Below are 20,314 nucleotides of genomic sequence, written 5' to 3' on the forward strand. Positions count from 1 at the left end.
ATATTATAATTTATGAGATTTCAAAACGTCTGAATAAAAAGAAGAAAGTTGTGGATTTATGTATAATTGGGAGAAAAATATGGTTGGTTACATAGTCGTAAAAATGTCTTAAAAAAATTAATGAAAAACTACTTCTCGAATATTATTGAATAACCTATTTTAAGAATAAACTTAATTCGATTAAAACATATTTACACATTAATTAGAAGCGAAATGTCAGATCAATTTGTTATTAAAATGACCAGTAATACCGCAAGAAATCGTCTACTCGATGACAATCTTTATAGGAGAATTGACCCAGATTCAAAGACATGTACCAACCTCAGATGATGGATGAGGTCTGTGATAAAAAGTGAAAGTTTTTCTCAATCTGAACCAATCATGAATGGTTCGATTTAAAATCGATATTAAAAAGATGATACAATTTTTTATAATAAAATACATCATTGAAATACCTATATATTTTAACGGGATAACCTAAACATGCTTCCATTACTTCCAACGATTTGGTTTTAAAGAAAAGCTGCTAAAACGGGTTAAGTCAGCGTATTAAAATGCTTTACATATAAAAAAAAACAACTGTTTAACATTACTAAATTTTGTGATAATTAAAGTGGTTAGTAAGTGATTAAGGTGGCCGATGTCGAATGGCACCAGACTGACAAATGTACTAATATTAATGACAATACTGTATTACTCAAATAAGAAGAATCACTTAAAAAGAGATACAGGAACCGAGGATTTGTTAACAGGTATTGTAAAGGTATTTCTAAATAAAAGGCCTAAAACCTTTGTATTGCCACTGGTTAGATAATGTTTATTTGTCATATGCCTTTACACTTTTGTTTTTTATCATTACCAAGAGGATTAACCACCCCGGTAAACTAATTTCGATTGGACTCCTCTTCTTAAAACTTGAAAGAAAACGGTTTGCTATTATACACTACTACTAATTCTATAGATTACAGCAAAAACCCTTTAATGAGTATGATTTGTCTATTCAGATTTAAGCGCCTTAATAGGAGATTTATAAAATGATCGACTGATAGAGTGTGTTGGTTATTTTAAACATAAATATGCTTAAGCAAATACATTATTTTATGTTTTCCTATACTTTTCCCAAATTCAGTACTTGTAATCTTCTAGAAAGATAGGATATTTTGGGGCAAATAGATTAAGGCTAAGACTAGTTAATTGTTCTGTACTTAGGAATAGTGATAATTATAAATTTACTTTAGTTTACGGGATTAAAACTATTTGGCCTATTAAAAGCGACAGAATATAAAGTCTGCAGCCGTGAAGCTTATAACGTATAATAACTCTATTTTATCCTTTTTGTTAAACATTTAATATTTTTTTTATTTGTAAATATGTTGTAACCATTGTAGTAAATAATACATGTTATAATTAGTATACACGGCAATAAGTTGCTGAAGCAAATATATTCATCATTCTTAAGTGTGCATACGTTTTTCTATGTAATTCTATTTTCTTTGTATGGAATTTGTCACATAGGTTTCTAGTTAAGACACAAAATTTGTTGCCAAATTTCCCCCATTTCTTAACCCAAATTGAGATCGTCGCAGATGATATTTAAAATTATATTCTATATTTTGGATTTGAAATTAAAATAACATAGTGCTTTTAATGCTAAAAAGTATATGTTAATCTATTATCCATAACTGATCATAAGCACATTTTATGACTACTCTCCTTTTTTCTCTTAGACCGAGTTTATTGAATGTAATATTAATTACTTGGTTGTAATTTTTTGGTACCTCTGTTAATTTTACCATTTTTTTAAACATAAAATTCTGATTTATGTTTTATGTTTCGATAGATTAAAATTAAACAAGGATGGATCTTTGATTATGATACGTAGCTTAAAATAGTGCTATTAAAAAACAGATTCCAATGGCGCGCTTAGTTTTTTTTCCAAATTTATTCGTATTCGAATAGTAGATTTAATTTTAGTTTTTTTTAAATGTTTTTTAACATTATAGATAGTTCCATATTAAGAACAGAAAATTAAATAGTATTTACTAACTGTGATTGTTTTCTTTTTAAAGCCTACTAGTTAAAATTGGATTGAAATTGTGAAAATGTTTATTTTGTACCTTAATATAAAAACTGAGCGTACATGTTACGAAATCTATGTAAATATGTTTATAAAAAAATCCTTTTACCTTTTTATCACTATCACTAAATATTTTCAAGCTACGAGTTACGCCCAAATATTTGAAAACCGCCTATATATAAAAACAAAGATATCCACGCTAAATACGTTAACAGTGCTTTATATTGCATAAAAAGGTAAAACTGGTTAGCGACAACAACATCCCGGTAACTTTGAAATTAAAAGAGCAACTCATACAGTGTGTTCAAAAAGTTTCAAATTCTCTTTTATTTTTTTGCATGTTTTCAGTTTTTCGAAAAATATACAGGGGCGTCAAGAAGACTGGGCAGCTGTTAACTTTATTATTTTAAATAGAACACCCTATTTATTAATGCATTTTTAAAATCTATTATAAATTTTAACCACATTTCCTTATCCAATCCACCCTTAATAACTTTCTTAAAAAAAAAAAAAAAAAAAAAAAAAAAAAAAAAACACGTCAAATGGGAACCCCCATTGTGTGATACATCATACTAAGCAGCGTAAGGTTCTCTATTCAACGGTACCAAAAAAAATAAAATCGGTAAATGTGCAAGCAAATAGTTAGCGAAAATGTTTAGAAATATTGAATATTTTATTTACGCCAAACTTTGGTATTTGAAATGAATACTTTCAGTGTGGTACCTACATCATTTTAAAATTCTTAAATTTTTTATAATAGATCATCAAAAAAAAATACAAGCAATTTAGAAGTTAAAATGTGTGGTAACAAACAGTACACTTAGTTCAAGCAAATTATTTATTTTCTTAAGTAAAGAATGTGTACCGTTATTTGCGAGAAAAAAGAGTGTCTTCAAATTTTTTGTAAAAATCTTTGCAGTCTTATAACTTTGTATGTGTATTTATTTCACTTATATTTTTTGCAAAAACCTACCTAATAGGTAGTACAAAAAAACACTGCAATACCTTACATTTTTAAGGCGTTTAAAAAGCAGGCGATTTATTATTGTTAAAACTGTCAGTTTGACGCGTGCAATTTTTCAATTTTAGTTAAAACAGTGAGTTAATAAAATGGTGTATACGCTAACCGAAAGAATAGAAATAATTTTCCTTTATGGAGCTCAAGATCGGTGTGCTCGCAGAACCGCGAGAGCATTTAATGAAAGGTATCAAGATAAAAACGTGAGCCATAAATACGTATTAGAATGGATACAAAAATTTGAAGAGACGGGATCGATTTGCAATAAGAAAAAATATGAAAATAGAGTTGTCGATGAAGCATGCCAAGTTGAAGTACTAGGACAATTTGCTATGGATCCAACTTTGTCTATACCAAAGGCCGCAAAACTAACAAATATTTCCACTGGTTCCGTACATAAAGTAAAAAAAAAAATTAGTTCTTTCCTTATAAAATTCATATTCTTCATGAACTCGGAGAAGATGATTTTGATAGGAGAATTCAATTTTGTGAAGTGATGTGCCAGCGATGTGCCAGCTGACGACGATCCCCATTTTTTGAAGAACATTTGCTTCAGTGACGAATCGACCTTTTTTTTAAATGGCCTGGTGAACAGACATAACTGTAGATACTGGGATAATGAAAATCCGCATGTTTTTCGGAAAGGCCATACCCAATATCCCCAAAAAATTAATGTTTGGGCAGGAATTTATGGGAATGAAATAATCGGGCCATTTTTTTTGGAAGAAAATTTGACTGGCGAAATTTATTTAAACCTTTTAGAAAATGCAATATACCCTTCCATCATACAATCTATGGAAAATCAAGTAGATCAACATGGTGCTATATTATTGAATGAAAATAATATACATTTTCAGCAGGATGGAGCTCCCGCGCACTACACTTTGGTATTTCGAGAGTGGCTTGATGAAAATTTTCGAGAAAAGTGGTTTGGCAGACGTGGTGCAATCGAATGACCTGCGCGGTCTCCGGACCTAACCCCACTAGACTTTTTTCTTTGGGGCTATAAACTTTGCTTTTTAAGCAAAGTTTATAAAACCCCACCTGAGGGTATTGAGAATTTAAAAATAGAATATTTCAAGAATGCAGAGAAATTAGCGGGCAGACCCTTGCCAATGTTCGTAAGAAGTTTGAAAATAGGCTTTTTTATTGTCTTGCTAATAACGGCGCGCATTTTGAACATTTAATAAAATAAATTTGTTAAACTAATTAAATTTGTTTTTCTACTCTACCGATTTACACTTTAATTGCTTCTTGGTCAATCAATTTTATTTTTTTTTCAACCATTAATAGCATAATGAAAATGCCCTTTAAAATAATGTCACACCATTTGACATACCAAAGTTTGGCGTAAATAAAATATTCATTATTTCTAGACATTTTCGCTAACTATTTGCTTACACATTTACCGATTTCATTTTTTTTGGTACCGTTGAATAGAGAATTTTACGCTCCTTACTATGATCTATCACTCGATGGGGGTTCCCATTTGACATATTAAAGTGAGGTTAGCTGGAGGTGAGGAGGTGATTGACAGAACTTCGATAAATGCATAATTAAACGTCCCCCTGTATATCTAATTTGACGTGATTAATATTAGATTTGATGTCTTCCCCAAGTTCAATATTGTGCGAAATCGCTCAACTAAATGAAAACGAAAAAATTACATTAATAGGGTTAACGGGTTACGGAGATCGTGCTAGACCATATGAAGAGGTCGCTAATTTATTTAGTGATTAATTTCCAAATTGAAATCTAATTACTTTATCTACTGCTCAGAAATATTATGTTTTTGGATGAAGCTACATTCATGCTTAATTTAAAAGGTCGAAATTGCAGGTACTGGTCTGATTAAAATCCAATTTGGATGCGGGAAGTGCGTACCCAGTATACCCAAAAAGTTGAAGGTGCGCTGCGATAGTTGGAATCCACACAATTGGCCCGTACTTTATTGCGGGCAACTTGACTTCCGTAAAGTATTTAGAAATGCTTCAAACCACATTGTTTCTGAAATTAGACGTTTGGCCGGTCCAAACTACAGACAAGTATGGTTTCAACAAGATGGAGCTCCTCCCCACTATAATCGAGAGGTGCGTGATTATGAAATTATACTTTTCCAAATAGATGGATAGGCAGCGACTTACCCTAGAATGGGCAGCTAGGTCCCCAGACGTTTCCTCTTTAGATTACTTTTTTTAGTGATCATTTGAAAAATAGAGTATTTATCACTAAATCTGAAAATATAGAGGACTTAAAACAAAGCATAACAAATGAAGCTGGACAAATTACACAAGAAATGATTCGAAATGTTATTGACAAATTTTATTTAAGCTTGCGTATTGTCAGGAAGTGCAAGGAAAGCATTTTGAACATTTGGTTAAATAATTTTGCTTAGTACCAAAGTCTATTACAATACCTTTACTAAAAATGGGCGTTATTTGCTTGACATTTTGGAACTAGAAAATTTTTTTTTTAATTTAAGCTTAAATCTAAAGCTAAAACGATAGCTTATGAAAAAAGATAGGAAAGTGCAACCCGTATTTTTCCAAGTTAAATCATTTATCACAATGGGGTGTTCTATTTAAAATAATAAAGATGACAGCTGTCCAATCTCCTTGACGCCCAATATGTTTTTCAGAAATATGAAAAAATGCAAAATAATAAAAAAGAATTGACGTGTCCGAATGTTTTTTAACCAGGTCATTCGTTTACCTGTTAAAAGGTATTTTTCCACACGTTTTAACTTGTTGTATATAAAAAATAAGTGATAAGAATATAACTTACCTTTAGCCCAATTCAGTCGCTGATACGCTTTTTCCACCAGTTTCTGCTGTTTCTCCCTCGCCTCTTTCAGCTGCTTAAAAGTACTCTGAAGCTGCGTTAGCTCGTTCTGCATATCCATCACAAATTTAGCCCTGGCAGAGGGAAAGTTATTCATGGATAAAACATCATCGTAAATCAAATTGTGCACTGCCATTTGGCTCTGGAGCCTAAAAGTACTCGACTGGAGCACAGCGAGTTTTTGTTCCAATTTTTTGGGGGCCTGAATCTTTTCCCAGGATATTTTCAGGCTGTTTTCCAAGCTGGACGCTTCGGAAAACACGTTTGGTGTAAAAGCACCCTGTTTCGTTAAGCTATTATACGCTTTTTGGTAAATTTCTTCCAAAGGCACCTTGCTTTCGGCTCCAATATCTTTTTGCTCTACCTCATGAGTTACTTTAATTCCCACTTGTTCTAATAGAAGGCAAATGCAATACGTTAGTGCTTCTGGCGTAATCCCCAGAAGTTGGCGTGAAATAAACTCGGCAATAAACTGCTTTACAGGTTTGGTTAATGTATCGTCAGAATAAATCATTGTGGGAGCGCTTCCCTTGATACTTTGAGACATCTGCTGGGCCAGAGTAAAGAAATCTTTTATAGCCACGATTCGTTTTAAAAAGAAGATATTTTCGAGAATGCTTTTTACTTGGGGCTTGAAAATGTGAGGCGATATGTTCTTTGCTTGGATAACATGATCCAATTTCTTCCAAGATTTCGGTACATCAAGCGTACCGAGTGTGGAAACTAAGTTAGTGATTTCCTGATTCACTTTTTCAAACAGGCCATTGAAACCCATCAAGAGCATTTTACCTTGAGATAAAGCATCAGGTTGGTTGGGAATTAGAGAGAAATAGTTGGAGCGTAAGAGTACAAGTTTTTCTAAAACGTAGTCGTAACTAGTCTGAAAACAAAAAAAAAGATAGGTTTAAAGTATACCGAGCAATTAAGTGGTAAAAATAATTACAATTACATTTGTAAAATTATTATATCCTCAAATTAAAAAATGCATGAAGTATATACAGGGTGACTCAAAAAAAAGATATGTCGTCATCAATATGTTTTTTAAATGGAAACCGCCATTTTTTAATGCGGAATCAGAAAGAACGCATTTTTGTGCAATGGATATGGTACAAATGAATAATGGTTACATAAGCAATTTTAAACGAAAAATTATAATAAAATGTAAAGTTAAAGATAAAATACCTATGTAAATTAAATGTTATATAATATACCGGGTGGTGCGTCGCCGAGCGGAACATAGGAAAACCCATGTAAATTTTAAGGGGGTCAATTATTGGCTTCCCTGTACATTTTATAGAAAAAATGTAAGATAACTTTTTGAAGAGACCAATCTAGCAAACCCTTGTGCCAAGTTTAAAAAAATTTTAATAAGCAAATCTTGAATTATTCAATTAAATGTAATTGCAAAATTTCAAATTTTGCAAGCAAATTTTCGGTTCAGGTAAAATCAAACGGGCACCAGTAAAATGAATATTGTCACTGACGTGAGGAAAAGTGTCAATAAATCTGTGACAGTCGATATTTGAAAACAAGTATGAATTATTCAATCGACGAAAAAATAGCTATAATTAAGTGGCATTATGCGGGAAACAGTTTTAGAGCAGTATCTGAAATGTTTTCAGTTTATTTCCCCACCAAGCCCATTCCGTTCATTTCAACTATTAAACGTATTGTCAATAAGTTCGAGTCCAAAGGTACCGTAATAAATAATTGTAAATGTTCAACTCAGGATATCGAAAATAGAGCCGAAGAAAGAGAGAACAGAGATCTTAATATTCTACTGAGTGTGGAGGAAAACAAGATGGTTAATACGAGGGTTATTGGGCTTTAAAAAAATACAAATATTATTCGTATAAATTCGAAAAACATCAAGAGCTGCGGGAAGGAGATGAAAAGCGAAGTGGCATTTTCTTTTGAAATATCCCCAAAAAACGAATGTATTCGAATTATCGGACACCATATCATTGGACCCTTTTTTATGGACTATAACCTAACAGCTGAAACCTATTTGGACTTATTTCAAAATCAAATTGGACCCGTCTTGGAAGTAGTTGTTCAAGAAGATCAAATGATCTGGTACCAAATGGATGGTTGCCCGGCCCATAAGGCCCGTATGGTTAGAGAGTGCTTGGAAAATGCTTTTAACGGCAATATTATTGGTCCACGGTACCGGATACTTTGGCCAGCCAGGTCACCTGATCTTTCACCGAATGACTTCTTTTTGTGGGGTCATTTAAAAAGTGTCATTTATAAAAGTGTAAAATTTGAGAATCTAAACCAGTTACAAAACGCTATTTCATTAGAATGTAATAAAATTTCCCAATATCAACTTAGTATTATTAATTGATGTTTTTATGTAATTCTCTATTATTTTAAAAAAAGTTATTGTATTTTATTTTATTTTTCCACACTTAGTAAAATATTAAGAGTTCTGTTCTCTCTTTTTTCGGATCTATGTATTTTCGATCTTCTGAGTTAAACATTTACAATTATTTATTGCAATGTCTTTGGACTCGAATTTACTAACAATAGGTTTAATGGTTGAAATGGACCAGATAGGCTTGCTGGGAAAATAAATTGAAAATATTTCAGATACTGCTATTGGTTTAATTAAATTCTAAGTATGATAAAATTATTTTTTTAATAATCGATAATGATAATTGTTATTGGTTTAACTTCATCGTTATAATAAATAAAAGTTTAGATAACAAAGTAATGTTAACGTGTCTTACTTTGAATGTATGGTTGTGAGATTGATAAAACGAAAAAAAAAATTCTTATCTTCGGCTGTACGTCAGATTTGACAAAGCCTTATAACAAATTGTTTGCTGGTGGCTGGTGTCTGGTTTTACCTGAATCGAAAATTTGGTAATTTTGCAGTTACATTTAATTGAATAATTCAAGATTCACTTATTAAAATTTTTTGAAACTTTGCACGAGGGTTTGCCAGATTGGTCTCTTCAAAAAGTTATCTTACATTTTTTCTGTAAAATGTACACGGAAGCCAATAATTGACCCCCTTTCAATTTACATGGGATTTCCTATGTTCCGCTCGGCGACGCACCACCTGGTATATATACATATATATAAAAAACATTTAATTTACCTAGGTATTTTATCTTTAATTTTACATTTTATCATCATTTTTCGTATATATCAGATCATAATAGTGACAAAAGTACTCCATATACGATACTTACTGAGGCAGAATACAAGTTGGGGAATCGATTATTACGTATATGTAGAGTGGTATTTAAAGGCGAAATATGGCAATGCACACGCATGTATTGCGTAAGCGCCTGCCTGTGAGGAGGGTAACTGTATTAATTGCAATAAAATTTCGTAAAATATTACGCGAGAGTTCAATCACTCCTAAGATATTTTTTTAAGTTAACCTATTAATAATAAAAGTTATTTTGAACTTCCAAAAGAGTTTCTGTTGAAATAGCAACTCCTCTAAATTTCTTGGCCTTCCAAATTTACATTTATAAATTGTCTCCATAAGTTTGGGGATAAATCTGAAGATCTAAGAGACCATTTTATTTAAAGTATTTTTACATTTGCAAGTGGTGTTTATTTTTTTTGAGAGGTGAAAGCAGTGAGCAGTGCAATCCTGCGTTTTATTAGTAACTACACTTTATTACCTACTGTTATTGTATGAAATTTGAGAAAATTAACCGAACGTGAAAGAATCGACATCTTGTGCATGATTGGTTTTGGAGATATGTCGCGTACTCAAAAGGAGATGGTTCAGTTGTTTAATGCAACTCATCCTGATCGGTCGCCTATTAGCCAAAGCATGATAAGCAGAGTTGAGGCAAAGTTTCGTAAATTCGGGTATGTTCGGGATACTCAAAAAGCTGGTCGGGATTCAATAACTGAAGAAGATAAGCTTAAGGTTTTGTTAACGGTCCAAGATAATCCCAAAGCCACACAGGCACGGCTTCTAATGTTAATTTATCACGTTATATTGTGCTCGATATAAGTATTAAAAAAAGAAAAGTTCCACCCTTATAAAATATTCTTACTTCAATAGCTATCGGAAGATGATTTTGATTCCCGAAATGAATTTTGTGAGCAAATGCAGCAATTATGTAATGATAACAATAATTTTTTAAAACAAATAATATTTTCTGACGAAGCAATGTTTACTCTAAGCGGCCATATCAACAGACAGAATTGTCGATACCGGCCGAACGAAAACCCTCCTTGGTTCAGAGAATGTCATAAAGTCACACCCTGAAAAAGTCAATGTGTGGTGCGGTAAAGTGGAAGGAAGAGTTTTAGGACTTTACTTTTTTTATGACACTCTCTCTGGTGAGAGGTATTTTTGTACTTTCCTCAAAATCATCTTATCCCCGATAACTTTGTATCCTGATTTGGAAAAACCCGATATGCACCAACGTGACCTTTTTTTTTTAGATAGAGCCCAGCCACACTATGCCTTACCCGTTCCCAATTATCTAAATGAAATTTTCCCAAATCGTTGGATAATTAACCAGATTTTTAATAAGCCAGATTTAACTTCCCTCGATTACTTTTTATGAAGATACTTAAAAAGTAAAGTGTATGTCACTAAACCAATTAGACTCCGATTATATTACCCAAATCTCACATATTAACAGATTTAATTCTAAAACAAGAACATTTCAGATTGGCCTATCGTTGGACGTAATGTCTGTAAAAAGATTTCTAAATCATGTATTGTTTGTTTTAAGGCAAATCCCTTTAAAATGAAGTATTTAATGGGCGATCTTCCGTCATATAGAGTAGAAAGTTACTTCCCTTTCCTGAAGATCGAAATACCAGAAATTCCAAAATTATAAAGGGTTATTTATGTTTGTTTATTTGTCTAAGCACTACATGCATTCACTTAGAAGCAGTGACTTCGCTTACTACTGACGCATTTTTGGCTACGTTTAGAAGATTTAGAAGTAGATGGGGAAAGCCAGCTAACGTTTTTAGCTATAATGGGACAAATTTTGGAGGGGCCGAACACGAACTGTCTAATTTGTATGAATTTTTGCTAAATAATTCTCAATATACAAGGTGTCCCGAAATTATATCGCAATATTTTACTAGCTGCATCTTTGTCTAAAAATAAGACAAAAACTTCATATACAGGAATCTTGAAAAGTGAATCGTTTTCATGTTCAGGGTGTTTTATAATTCCTATTGAAGATGGTTTTTTATTAATATTTTTGAAACGCCTGGTCGTTATTTTTCAAAATTTTCGTATACTACTGTTATTGTTATTAACTGATTTTATAACATTTTATGCTAAAATGTATATAGATAGGGTCGATTAAAATTAGTGATCAGCAAGGATAAAAATGTCATAACTTTTTTTCTGGTTACTTTTTAATTATTTGGCTAGTAAAATTAAAAAGAACCAACATTTTTACATAGAAATGTACTCTTGTCTTATTTCATTAGAAGCCTATTGTGAAACCAAGGCAAATGAAAATTTCTTAGAAACTGGCAATATTAAATGGCCTACAAGATCTCCCGATTTATCACCAAATTTCAGACTTTTATTTGTGGGGTTATCTTAAGGCGACTATTTATAAACATCATAATTGTAGGCTAACGAATTTAAAGGAGTTGAGAATTGTTGAACCTACCGGAGATCCACCCTACATTCCTAATAGTATCAACGCGTACTCAGGTGTTCCCTTTTCAATTTTTAAAAATAAATTAAATTAAAGATTTATTTATAAATTCAAACTTTAAATTTAAAAAACTGTTCCTTAAACTGACATCTATGAAATTACTTACATGTATATCAACGTGCATCAAAACGCAAGTAAGCAGCTTCTCTAACTCGGCAATCATATTATGGATGGGAATTTCACATTCGTCGACCACCCGCCTTAAATCTGCGATCATTACTTGAACGCTGTCCTCATCCGCTTGAATCTTCTTCATCGATTCCGGTAAAATAATCGTGTGAAAGTTGAAATTTAAGTCATACAAACCTTTGTACACTAGATTGGCTGTTTTGATGCCTGTTGTTATTTGGAAAAGTCTACAATTCAAGGGCAATATTAAAGTTTTTATAAAACCGAATGCTGTTTTACTAACCTGGGATCATCTACTTCAGGTTTTAAAGGTAAATTGTTGACCAGTTCCACTGCCCGAAGACTATTCATTAGCAAATCGTCAAGGAACCAATCTCCGTCCCTAGACGTCAATTTTAGTAATAAATTGCCGCTTTTTTGTGCGGTAATCTCTGCACTAAGAAGCATTTTGTTAAGAATTAGTAAATCTCCAGCAACAACAAATTTGAAGGCATTTGTGGCAATTTTATCTTGAGATAGGAACATTTCTATATTTTTCTTCGTTTGGGCGTAGGAAGTTTCGATCGAGTTGGACGGATCACGAGCACGTATATTGCTTAGTTCTTCAAACGACTTATTAACCTGCAAAATACATATTCCGTTAAAATGCTGAAATGAATACTTTAGAGTCATTTTCAGAATGTATATAGATTTCAGACCATAGAAAGGCACAGATATCTATTATAATACTTAATTATAAAAACTCTTCAATAGAAGAGTAGCCCTTTTAAACGAGTTCTCATTGCACTCAGTTCCCCATAGTTAAAATTAAGTCTGTTCAAACAATGTAAGAAGTCCGAAGTAGTTTTTGCTGTAGCGAGTAATATTGAGTATAAAATATTCAATACGCAGATCAGATTGATATCTAGTTATATATATATATATATAAATAATACAGGGTGTTACAAAACTCAAAGTAAGATTTTTTTTTCTATAAACATGTGTCCTAAAATGTACCCCCTTAGAGCCATAACCCGCACAAATTTCTTAAAGAAAATCTATTATTTGGAACACTGACTACAGTTGTGCTTCAGTACAGTTACAGTAATTTGCAAGTCCCCGTTTTTTTGGTGCTCTATTCATTTTCTGTCCCAAAAATTGTGTGACTTACCCTTCTGATGACCCCTATCTTATGTTTCCGATAAGAAATTTAAAAATCTAGCAACACCATCTAGATAGCTATGAAAAAATCAATTTTTTTTGTCTTTGGCATTTTTTCGATACAATATACTGTTTTCGAGAAAATCACTGGTAAACGAATCAAACTCGATTAAACTAACAAATTAGAAAAAACGAAGTGGGTTGAGACAGCTTTCATTTATTAAATGGTGTTCCAGATTTTAAGATAAAGGTAATAACTTATTTGCAAGAATTTCGATTAAATTATTTTTTTTAAATTTTACTATAAAAATAATATTTTTCTCACAAAAAAATTGGTCGATCAGAATAAAAGACGTATCGTATCACAAGTATTCTAGTTTCAGAAATTTTAAATATTGCAAATTACGTACTGAAAGTTTAAATAACTTAGTTATTAGCTCTATGGTTGGAACCTTTAGTGTGACACTCAAATTATTATTTTTTTTTACTACAAACCAAAACTCTTCATTTTTGCTCTCGACACGTGTTTTGCTAACGCTGTTAGTATCTTCGGGACAAAATTGAAACACTTGAAATATGGAAGAGTTGAAAAGTCAAGTGTGGCTAAACATGTTTTAAATACTGGTCACTTTGTAGGGATAGACAACTTAAATTTACTTAAACCAGTTAATAATAGAAAATTAGATACATACGAAAGTTTAACAATATTCAAAAATCAAAAAAACATTCTTAACAGAGGTAAAGGTCCAATCCCCTGTAGTCAATTATATAGTTTAGTTAGTGTTTAAGATTTGTTTGGCCAGGCTTCATTGCTTTTTCCGTTCTATTTCTTAGATTATTAGTATATAAGAAGATTTGTAAGTAGTTTTAGTTTAGTTTTAATCTTCTCCCGAAGATGCTAACATCGTTAGCGAAACACGTGTCGAGAGTAAAAATAAAGAGTTTTATTTTGTGGTAAAACTGTCTCGTAACTTAGTTATTGTTTATAATAGTTATTAATAATATATTAGTAAGTAATAATTAGTTATTTAATGTTTGATAATTGGATATGTAAAATATAAGACTACCTGAAAAGCTATCGACAACCTAGTTATTTAATTTAGTTTACTTATTTTCATGTTGAAATAATAGAAAAAAAAGGAAGTGTCACTATCGGTTGAAATGTTTGCATTTTAAGTAATAACCGGGATTTAGGGCGATCAATGTTCTAACACAGATTTTTGAATTATCGAATTTAAATTGAAGTCGCATCTATTAAAATAAATAAAATAAAAATAGAATACTACCATCTTCGAGAAAATATGTATCTACTTTTCTTATTAATTGAAAATATTATATTAATAGGCGTTAATAAATAACAGGCGTTATTGAATATTTAATTAAATTAAAGAAGTATTTGGTCACGATTTCGATGACGTCATATTATGCAATTTGCAATATCGACTTAGGTGTATTTACAGTCTGGTCGAGTCGAGATTAACATATGGCATAAGGTTTTGGGGTTTGTGTAGCCCGCAGATTTGTACAAAGATCCCTGCTGCTGACCGTACAAAATGGAGATGTATGCCTTAAATGTTTTTACTAACAATACAGTTGAAACTTTTAAATAATTAGCACTTATTTCAAGGCTATATAAATACAGTGCATTCACGATGGAAGGAACAGAGTCATTTAAAATAAAGATTTTTTTTCTTTTATTTCTTGGATACATCGATGAGTAATAAGAGTATTATCACTTACGCGTTTTTGAAATAAAAAATTTGTATACAGGGTGTCTCAAGTAGAAACTATGGCAACAACCTTCATTTCTTTAAATAGAAAAACCTGTATATCAGGATTTTTTTACAATTCTACGATATATTCTGAATATTTTTTATACAGCATACCATATGTCTAAAGTCAGCGAGTGTCTCATGTAGAAACTATGACCTCAAAAGTTATTTCTTATGTGATTTCTTAGAAAGTAAATAGACCTTATTACTTTCGAACAGTTTTCAATTTTATGACCTACTTGAAAGAAAACGGTTTGTCATGCATTTGTGATTATAATTATTGTCATATCATTTTTTAATAAAATGCATTTATAGGAGGAAAGGACGAATTGAAATGCTCATGATGATTGGTTTTGGAGACTGGGTGTGAATATAATAAGAAGTCTGTAATCTATTTAATGCAACTCATACTGATCGTCCTGCGATTACTAGATCCACCGTTAGCAAAAATGAATCAACATTTAGGGAACACGGCCATGTAAGAAATTAATCTAAAGGAAAACCTCCATAAGTATTTATTAGAAATGATGAATAATCCACATGTTGCGATTAGTACAATTTCCAGAAATTTGAATTTATCAGCAGGGTCAATGGCCAATACTTCCTGTAAATAAATATCATCCATATAAAGTACCACTGATCCATGAATTGTTAGAAGACAATTTTGGCCGCAGTGTTCAGTTTTATGAGTAGATTCTTGAGGCTAACAATGATAATGGAGATTTCATTCGAAATATTATTTTTGCTGATGAGACCACCTTTACGTTAACAGGCAAAATTGCGGATATTGGGTAACTGAAATTCTGTATTGGACCCAAGAATACCATACCGTATGTATATCTAAATTTACGTTTTTTTTTTTAAAGTTAATAAGGGTGGTTCGTTTTGAAATGAAAGCACTGTATATAATAATAATAATATATACTGCTAGTGCCAGTTACTATCTCTATTCATATGATGTCAACAAGATTAAAAATTTACTGAGGAAGCATTAAATTTACATCAGCAAAAAATCTGATTAATAGCGAGTATCTTCTTGGCGATTGTAGCATATTTCCTCGTATGTTCTATCTATACACAGAGTATTCTTGTGAGGAAAGTTCAGAATCAGAAATGCTTCAAATCGTTTAGCCAACACTGGGTTATAGCAATAAATCTTTTTATATAAAAAGATAAATAGTTACTATTAACTATTTATCTTCAATATTAAGTTTTTCCTTGTGTTAAATATTTTGATAGCTGTAATTGTAATTTTGTTTTCTGTTTCATATACAGGGTGTCCATTTATAAACTGACACATTTTAACTGCTTATAAGTCAAGAACGACAAATGACAACAATGTGCGGTTTTCACAGAACTTCATCAATACTTTTAAAGTTTTTTTGACAGTGTTGCCAAGTTTCAAAATTTACCTGAAATAGGAGGAAAAAGATTGATGATTTTCAAAGGCCGATTTCTCAAAAATTTTAATTGTAACAGTCTGTACTTTTTAATTTCACATGAAAGCCTGTTAAATCCCCTTTCCGAAAATGTATAAATTGTCTTAAATTCATTTTTTTTTACAGAGCCAATTTTAGTAAATGACACCTTTTTGAAAATTTTCCTAGAATACATATTCGGTGATTGATGAACATTTTCTGGTAATTGCCTATGTATCGCTTTAACATGATCATAATTAAATAATTTGCGCTATTGCCATGTCTATAAAAAGTATTTATTCTATGTATTAAATTGCAACTATTTACAACAATTTTAACAACAAACAATTGAAGAAATTAATTTTAATTTATAACTAATAAATTAGCTGCTGAATATGACCCCCATTTTGCTCGGAACACAAATGTAGACGGAGAAATAAGTTGCCGAAGGCGTTTTGTAGCATTCGCGGTGTAATTTGGTTGAAAACGTTTACTGTGTTGTTGCGTAGTTCATCCAAATTTCTTGGGGTTGGATTGTAGCAACGGTCTTTCACATATCGCCATATACAAAAATCTGGAATGGTTAGATCGGGAGAATAAGGTGCCCACTCGATTGGACCTGCTCGCCCTATGCATCTGTTTCCAAAAGTAATATCAAAGGAATCCCTTGCGACCCTGGAGAAGTGTGGTGGTGCACCGTCTTGCTGGAAGTAGACAGTGTCTAAAATTCCATCCTGCTGAAGTTGAGGATAAAAAAATGTTTCCAACATATCGGTGTAATTGTTTCCATTCACTGTTGCTTCTTGAAAAAAAAATGGCCCATAAATTTTAGATTTCGATACTGCACACCAAACGTTCAGCTTAGGAGAATCTCTTTCAAATTCGTTATACACTCGAGGATTTTCATCTCCCCAAATTCGGCAGTTATGCTTATTTACTCGACCACTGATGTGAAATGTTGCCTCATCAGACATTATTAAATTGGTATCCGGCTCATTTCTAAAAAGATCTAGTAGTGCTTCGCACATTAAATATCCTTTTTCAAGGGCGCGATTTTCTATTTTTTGGAAAGTTTGAATTTTGTAGGGTTTAAACTTAATTATTTTTAGAATTTTATGTACTTTACTTTTTGACATATTTGTCGTTTGAGCTATCTTCCTAATAGATATTTGGTTATTGTTTAAGGACAACACTTCTTTTACCAGCAAAATATCATCCAACAGATTACCTTGTGCATTTAGGTTTGTTCTAACTTTACTTTTAACTGTTCCCTCCTGGGAAAATTGGCGTACCCAATGAAGTATAGAATTGCGTGAAGGTCCTTTCAAAAATCAGCCTAAATCTTCTTCTCGTCTGCGTAACTGATTTGCATTCACTAAATAATAACACGCAACGTGCCTTTTCCCGGGTGGTAAACATATTTAAATCTTTCACAATCTTAAAAAAAAATGCAAAAATACATATAGAAATAAAATTATTGGGACTGCTTAACGAATGACAGCAACTCACAGCCTCCTTGACAAGCTACAATTGTTATGGTTGTCACTTGATACCGATAATGTTATTTAATAGGTATTTACTTTAGGAAAATTTCCAAAAAAGTGTCATTTACTAAAATTGGCTCTGTAAAAAAATAATGAATTTAAGACAATTTCTACATTTTCGGAAAGGGGATTTAACAGGCTTTCATGTGAAATTAAAAAGTACAGACTGTTACATTTAAAATTTTTGATAAATCGGCCTTTGAAGATCATCAATTTTTTTCTTCCTATTTCAGGTAAATTTTGAAATTTGGCAACACTGTCAAAAAAAACTTTAAAAATATTGATGAAGTTCTGTGAAAACCGCACATTTTTGTCATTTTCCGTTCTCGACTTATAAGCAGTTAAAATGTGTCAAGTTATAGATGGAAACCTTGTATAATAAAAACTTTATTTTAATCCTGATATTAATAAAATTTTATTGGTTTTAAATTAGTATTACGTACAGCAAAATATTTTTATTAGCTTACAGACGTTAACTCTATATATTTATTGTATATATTTATTACGTGTACAAACATTTGTGTTAATGTGCTAATACTAATATTTAATTTAATTTATTAATTATTCAAAATTGTAGTTACTATTAAATAAATAAAAAATAAATTAACTTTTAACAACAACTAAGTTTCCTAATTTAAATAATTTTATAATTAAAATTAATTTTTTTCTGCAAATAATTTTACAAAAAGGATATTCTTTTGATTTACTTTTTTGGCTTGTTGCATTAGATTAAAAAAAATAATATCAACAATACTATAAAACAAGCCCTTACCTGTAATAACGTATCCTTATAATAATTATCCATAGTAAAGGCAACATTGACAATCTTCGCAGTATTATGCACATGTCGATCGTGCATTAATTTAAATTCCGCAATTACATTATCGCAGCCCTCGGTACTCTTAGTTTCTAATAAATGATTGGCCCATTTTGAGTATAAATCCATCCGATGGTAATTGATATAAGATCTCGGACATTGTACCAGCAGTGAAAAGTAGTCTTGGAAGGTCTGAATGCATTTTCTAGAGTGTAGGTTTAGATGTTGGGAAAGCTGGGCCACCTAGAATGAATTAAACGAAAATGTATTTAAATAGGAAAAAAATGTATCAGCTTACCTCTAATTCAGATTGTTCACACTGTGTAACGACATCATCTTTACCAGCGTTATGCAGGAACTCTTTGACCAGATCAAAAATATGCGTGCTATCATCCGAAACATTGAATTTTAACTCGTTCAACCATTGGGTGAACTGCTGATTTTCGTACGAGTTCAACAATTGTTTAAAAATCTTTGAATGACTCTCACAGTCCTTGATTATATCGCAGAGAGCCTTTTTGGCACTATTCATAGACTCTTGACTTTTTACGTATGCCTCATAGAGCGTAGGCAACTTATATAAGGAATGTTTCTTCCCTTGTGCTTCAGCCTCTTTGACCAGGGAGAGTTGCTGATGTAAATCTTGCAACTGATCCTCTGTTTCGCTTAATTCTTGCGCTACCACCAAACATTCTTGAAGATGATCCAGTAAAGTGGGTATTTCTAATAAGATGTCTTCCCTAAGAAATTAAAGTTACATATTACATTTTAGATTGACTCAATACCCAGAACTGTTTATTTTATTTAACTGTTTACTTATACAGTGCGGCTCTTAATTGTTCCTCCCCTCTTATCTTTTGAATGCGTTTATATAAAAATTTTGCCCACATAATTAGCAACCTAAGTACTACTTTTTGGTCCCTAACTCATTTTTTAAAACTTCAAAAATAAAATTCAATAGAAAGGGGGGTCATGCGATACATCGCTTGAAAGCTTCCACTGAATGCTTTATGGTCCTAGAATATTAGGTGATTACTTCTACCCATAGCAAAATGGAAGCCTTTCAAAATCTTATTTTTCGCATTTTTATTTTTTGTATTACACCTGTTCAAGTGTAATTTAATTGTAGGTATGTTGTTGTTTCAAATTTTTATACAGTGTTCCCAAAAAGTCTGGAAAAATACCTTTTACAAGTAAACGAGTTTCCTGGTTAAAAAACACTCGGACACGTCAAATACAGATTTCTAAGAAATATACAGGGTGCGTCAAGAAGACTGGGCAGCTGTCAACTTTATTATTTTAAATAGAACACCCCATTTATCATTGCATTGTTGGATTCTATGATAAATTCTAAACACATTTCATGTTTAATACCCTATACCAAGCTTGAACTCTTTTCAACAAAAAATCCAACAATTAAAAATCAAAATTTTTAAAAACTTTACCAGGCTTTAAAATCTAAATAATTTAACTTAGTGAAATAGGGTTGCACTTTCCTATCTTAGTTTTTCATAAGTAATCGTTTAAGGATAACTTTAGATTTAATTGAAGCTTAAATAACAAAAAAAACACATATTTCTGATTTCAAAATGTCAAGCAAATAACGCCGTTTTTTAATTCAGTTATTGTAATTAAAACTTTGGTACAAAGCAAAAGTATTTAATTAAATGTTCAAAATGCGTTCCTTGCGTTTCCTGACAATACGTAAGGTTGAAATGAAATTTGTCAATAACGTTTGGAATAATTTCTTGTGTAATTTGGCCAACTTCATTTATTAAGTGTTGTTTTAAGTTCTCTATATTTTCAGTTTAAGTGACAAACACTCTATTTTTTAAAAGGCCTCAAAAAAAGTAATCTAAAAGGCAGAGGTCTGCGGACCTAGCTGA

General features: G+C 31.6%; 1 protein-coding gene across 1 annotated transcript in view; it reads right to left on the bottom strand.

Annotated features, from left to right (window-relative positions):
• LOC126739397 (serine/threonine-protein kinase SMG1) overlaps positions 1 to 20,314 on the bottom strand; it is a 157,256-nt gene that overhangs the window by 19,080 nt on the left and 117,862 nt on the right. Inside the window, exons 12-16 of the mRNA XM_050445069.1 lie at positions 18,727 to 19,168; positions 18,384 to 18,671; positions 12,021 to 12,358; positions 11,715 to 11,964; positions 5,880 to 6,816 (exon numbers count right to left, since the gene is read on the bottom strand). Of these exons, the coding sequence (XP_050301026.1) occupies positions 5,880 to 6,816; positions 11,715 to 11,964; positions 12,021 to 12,358; positions 18,384 to 18,671; positions 18,727 to 19,168 (2,255 nt within the window). The remainder of the gene's footprint in view (positions 1 to 5,879; positions 6,817 to 11,714; positions 11,965 to 12,020; positions 12,359 to 18,383; positions 18,672 to 18,726; positions 19,169 to 20,314) is intronic.

This window comes from Anthonomus grandis, chromosome 1, assembly GCF_022605725.1.
Source record: "Anthonomus grandis grandis chromosome 1, icAntGran1.3, whole genome shotgun sequence".
NCBI lineage: Eukaryota > Metazoa > Arthropoda > Insecta > Coleoptera > Curculionidae > Anthonomus > Anthonomus grandis.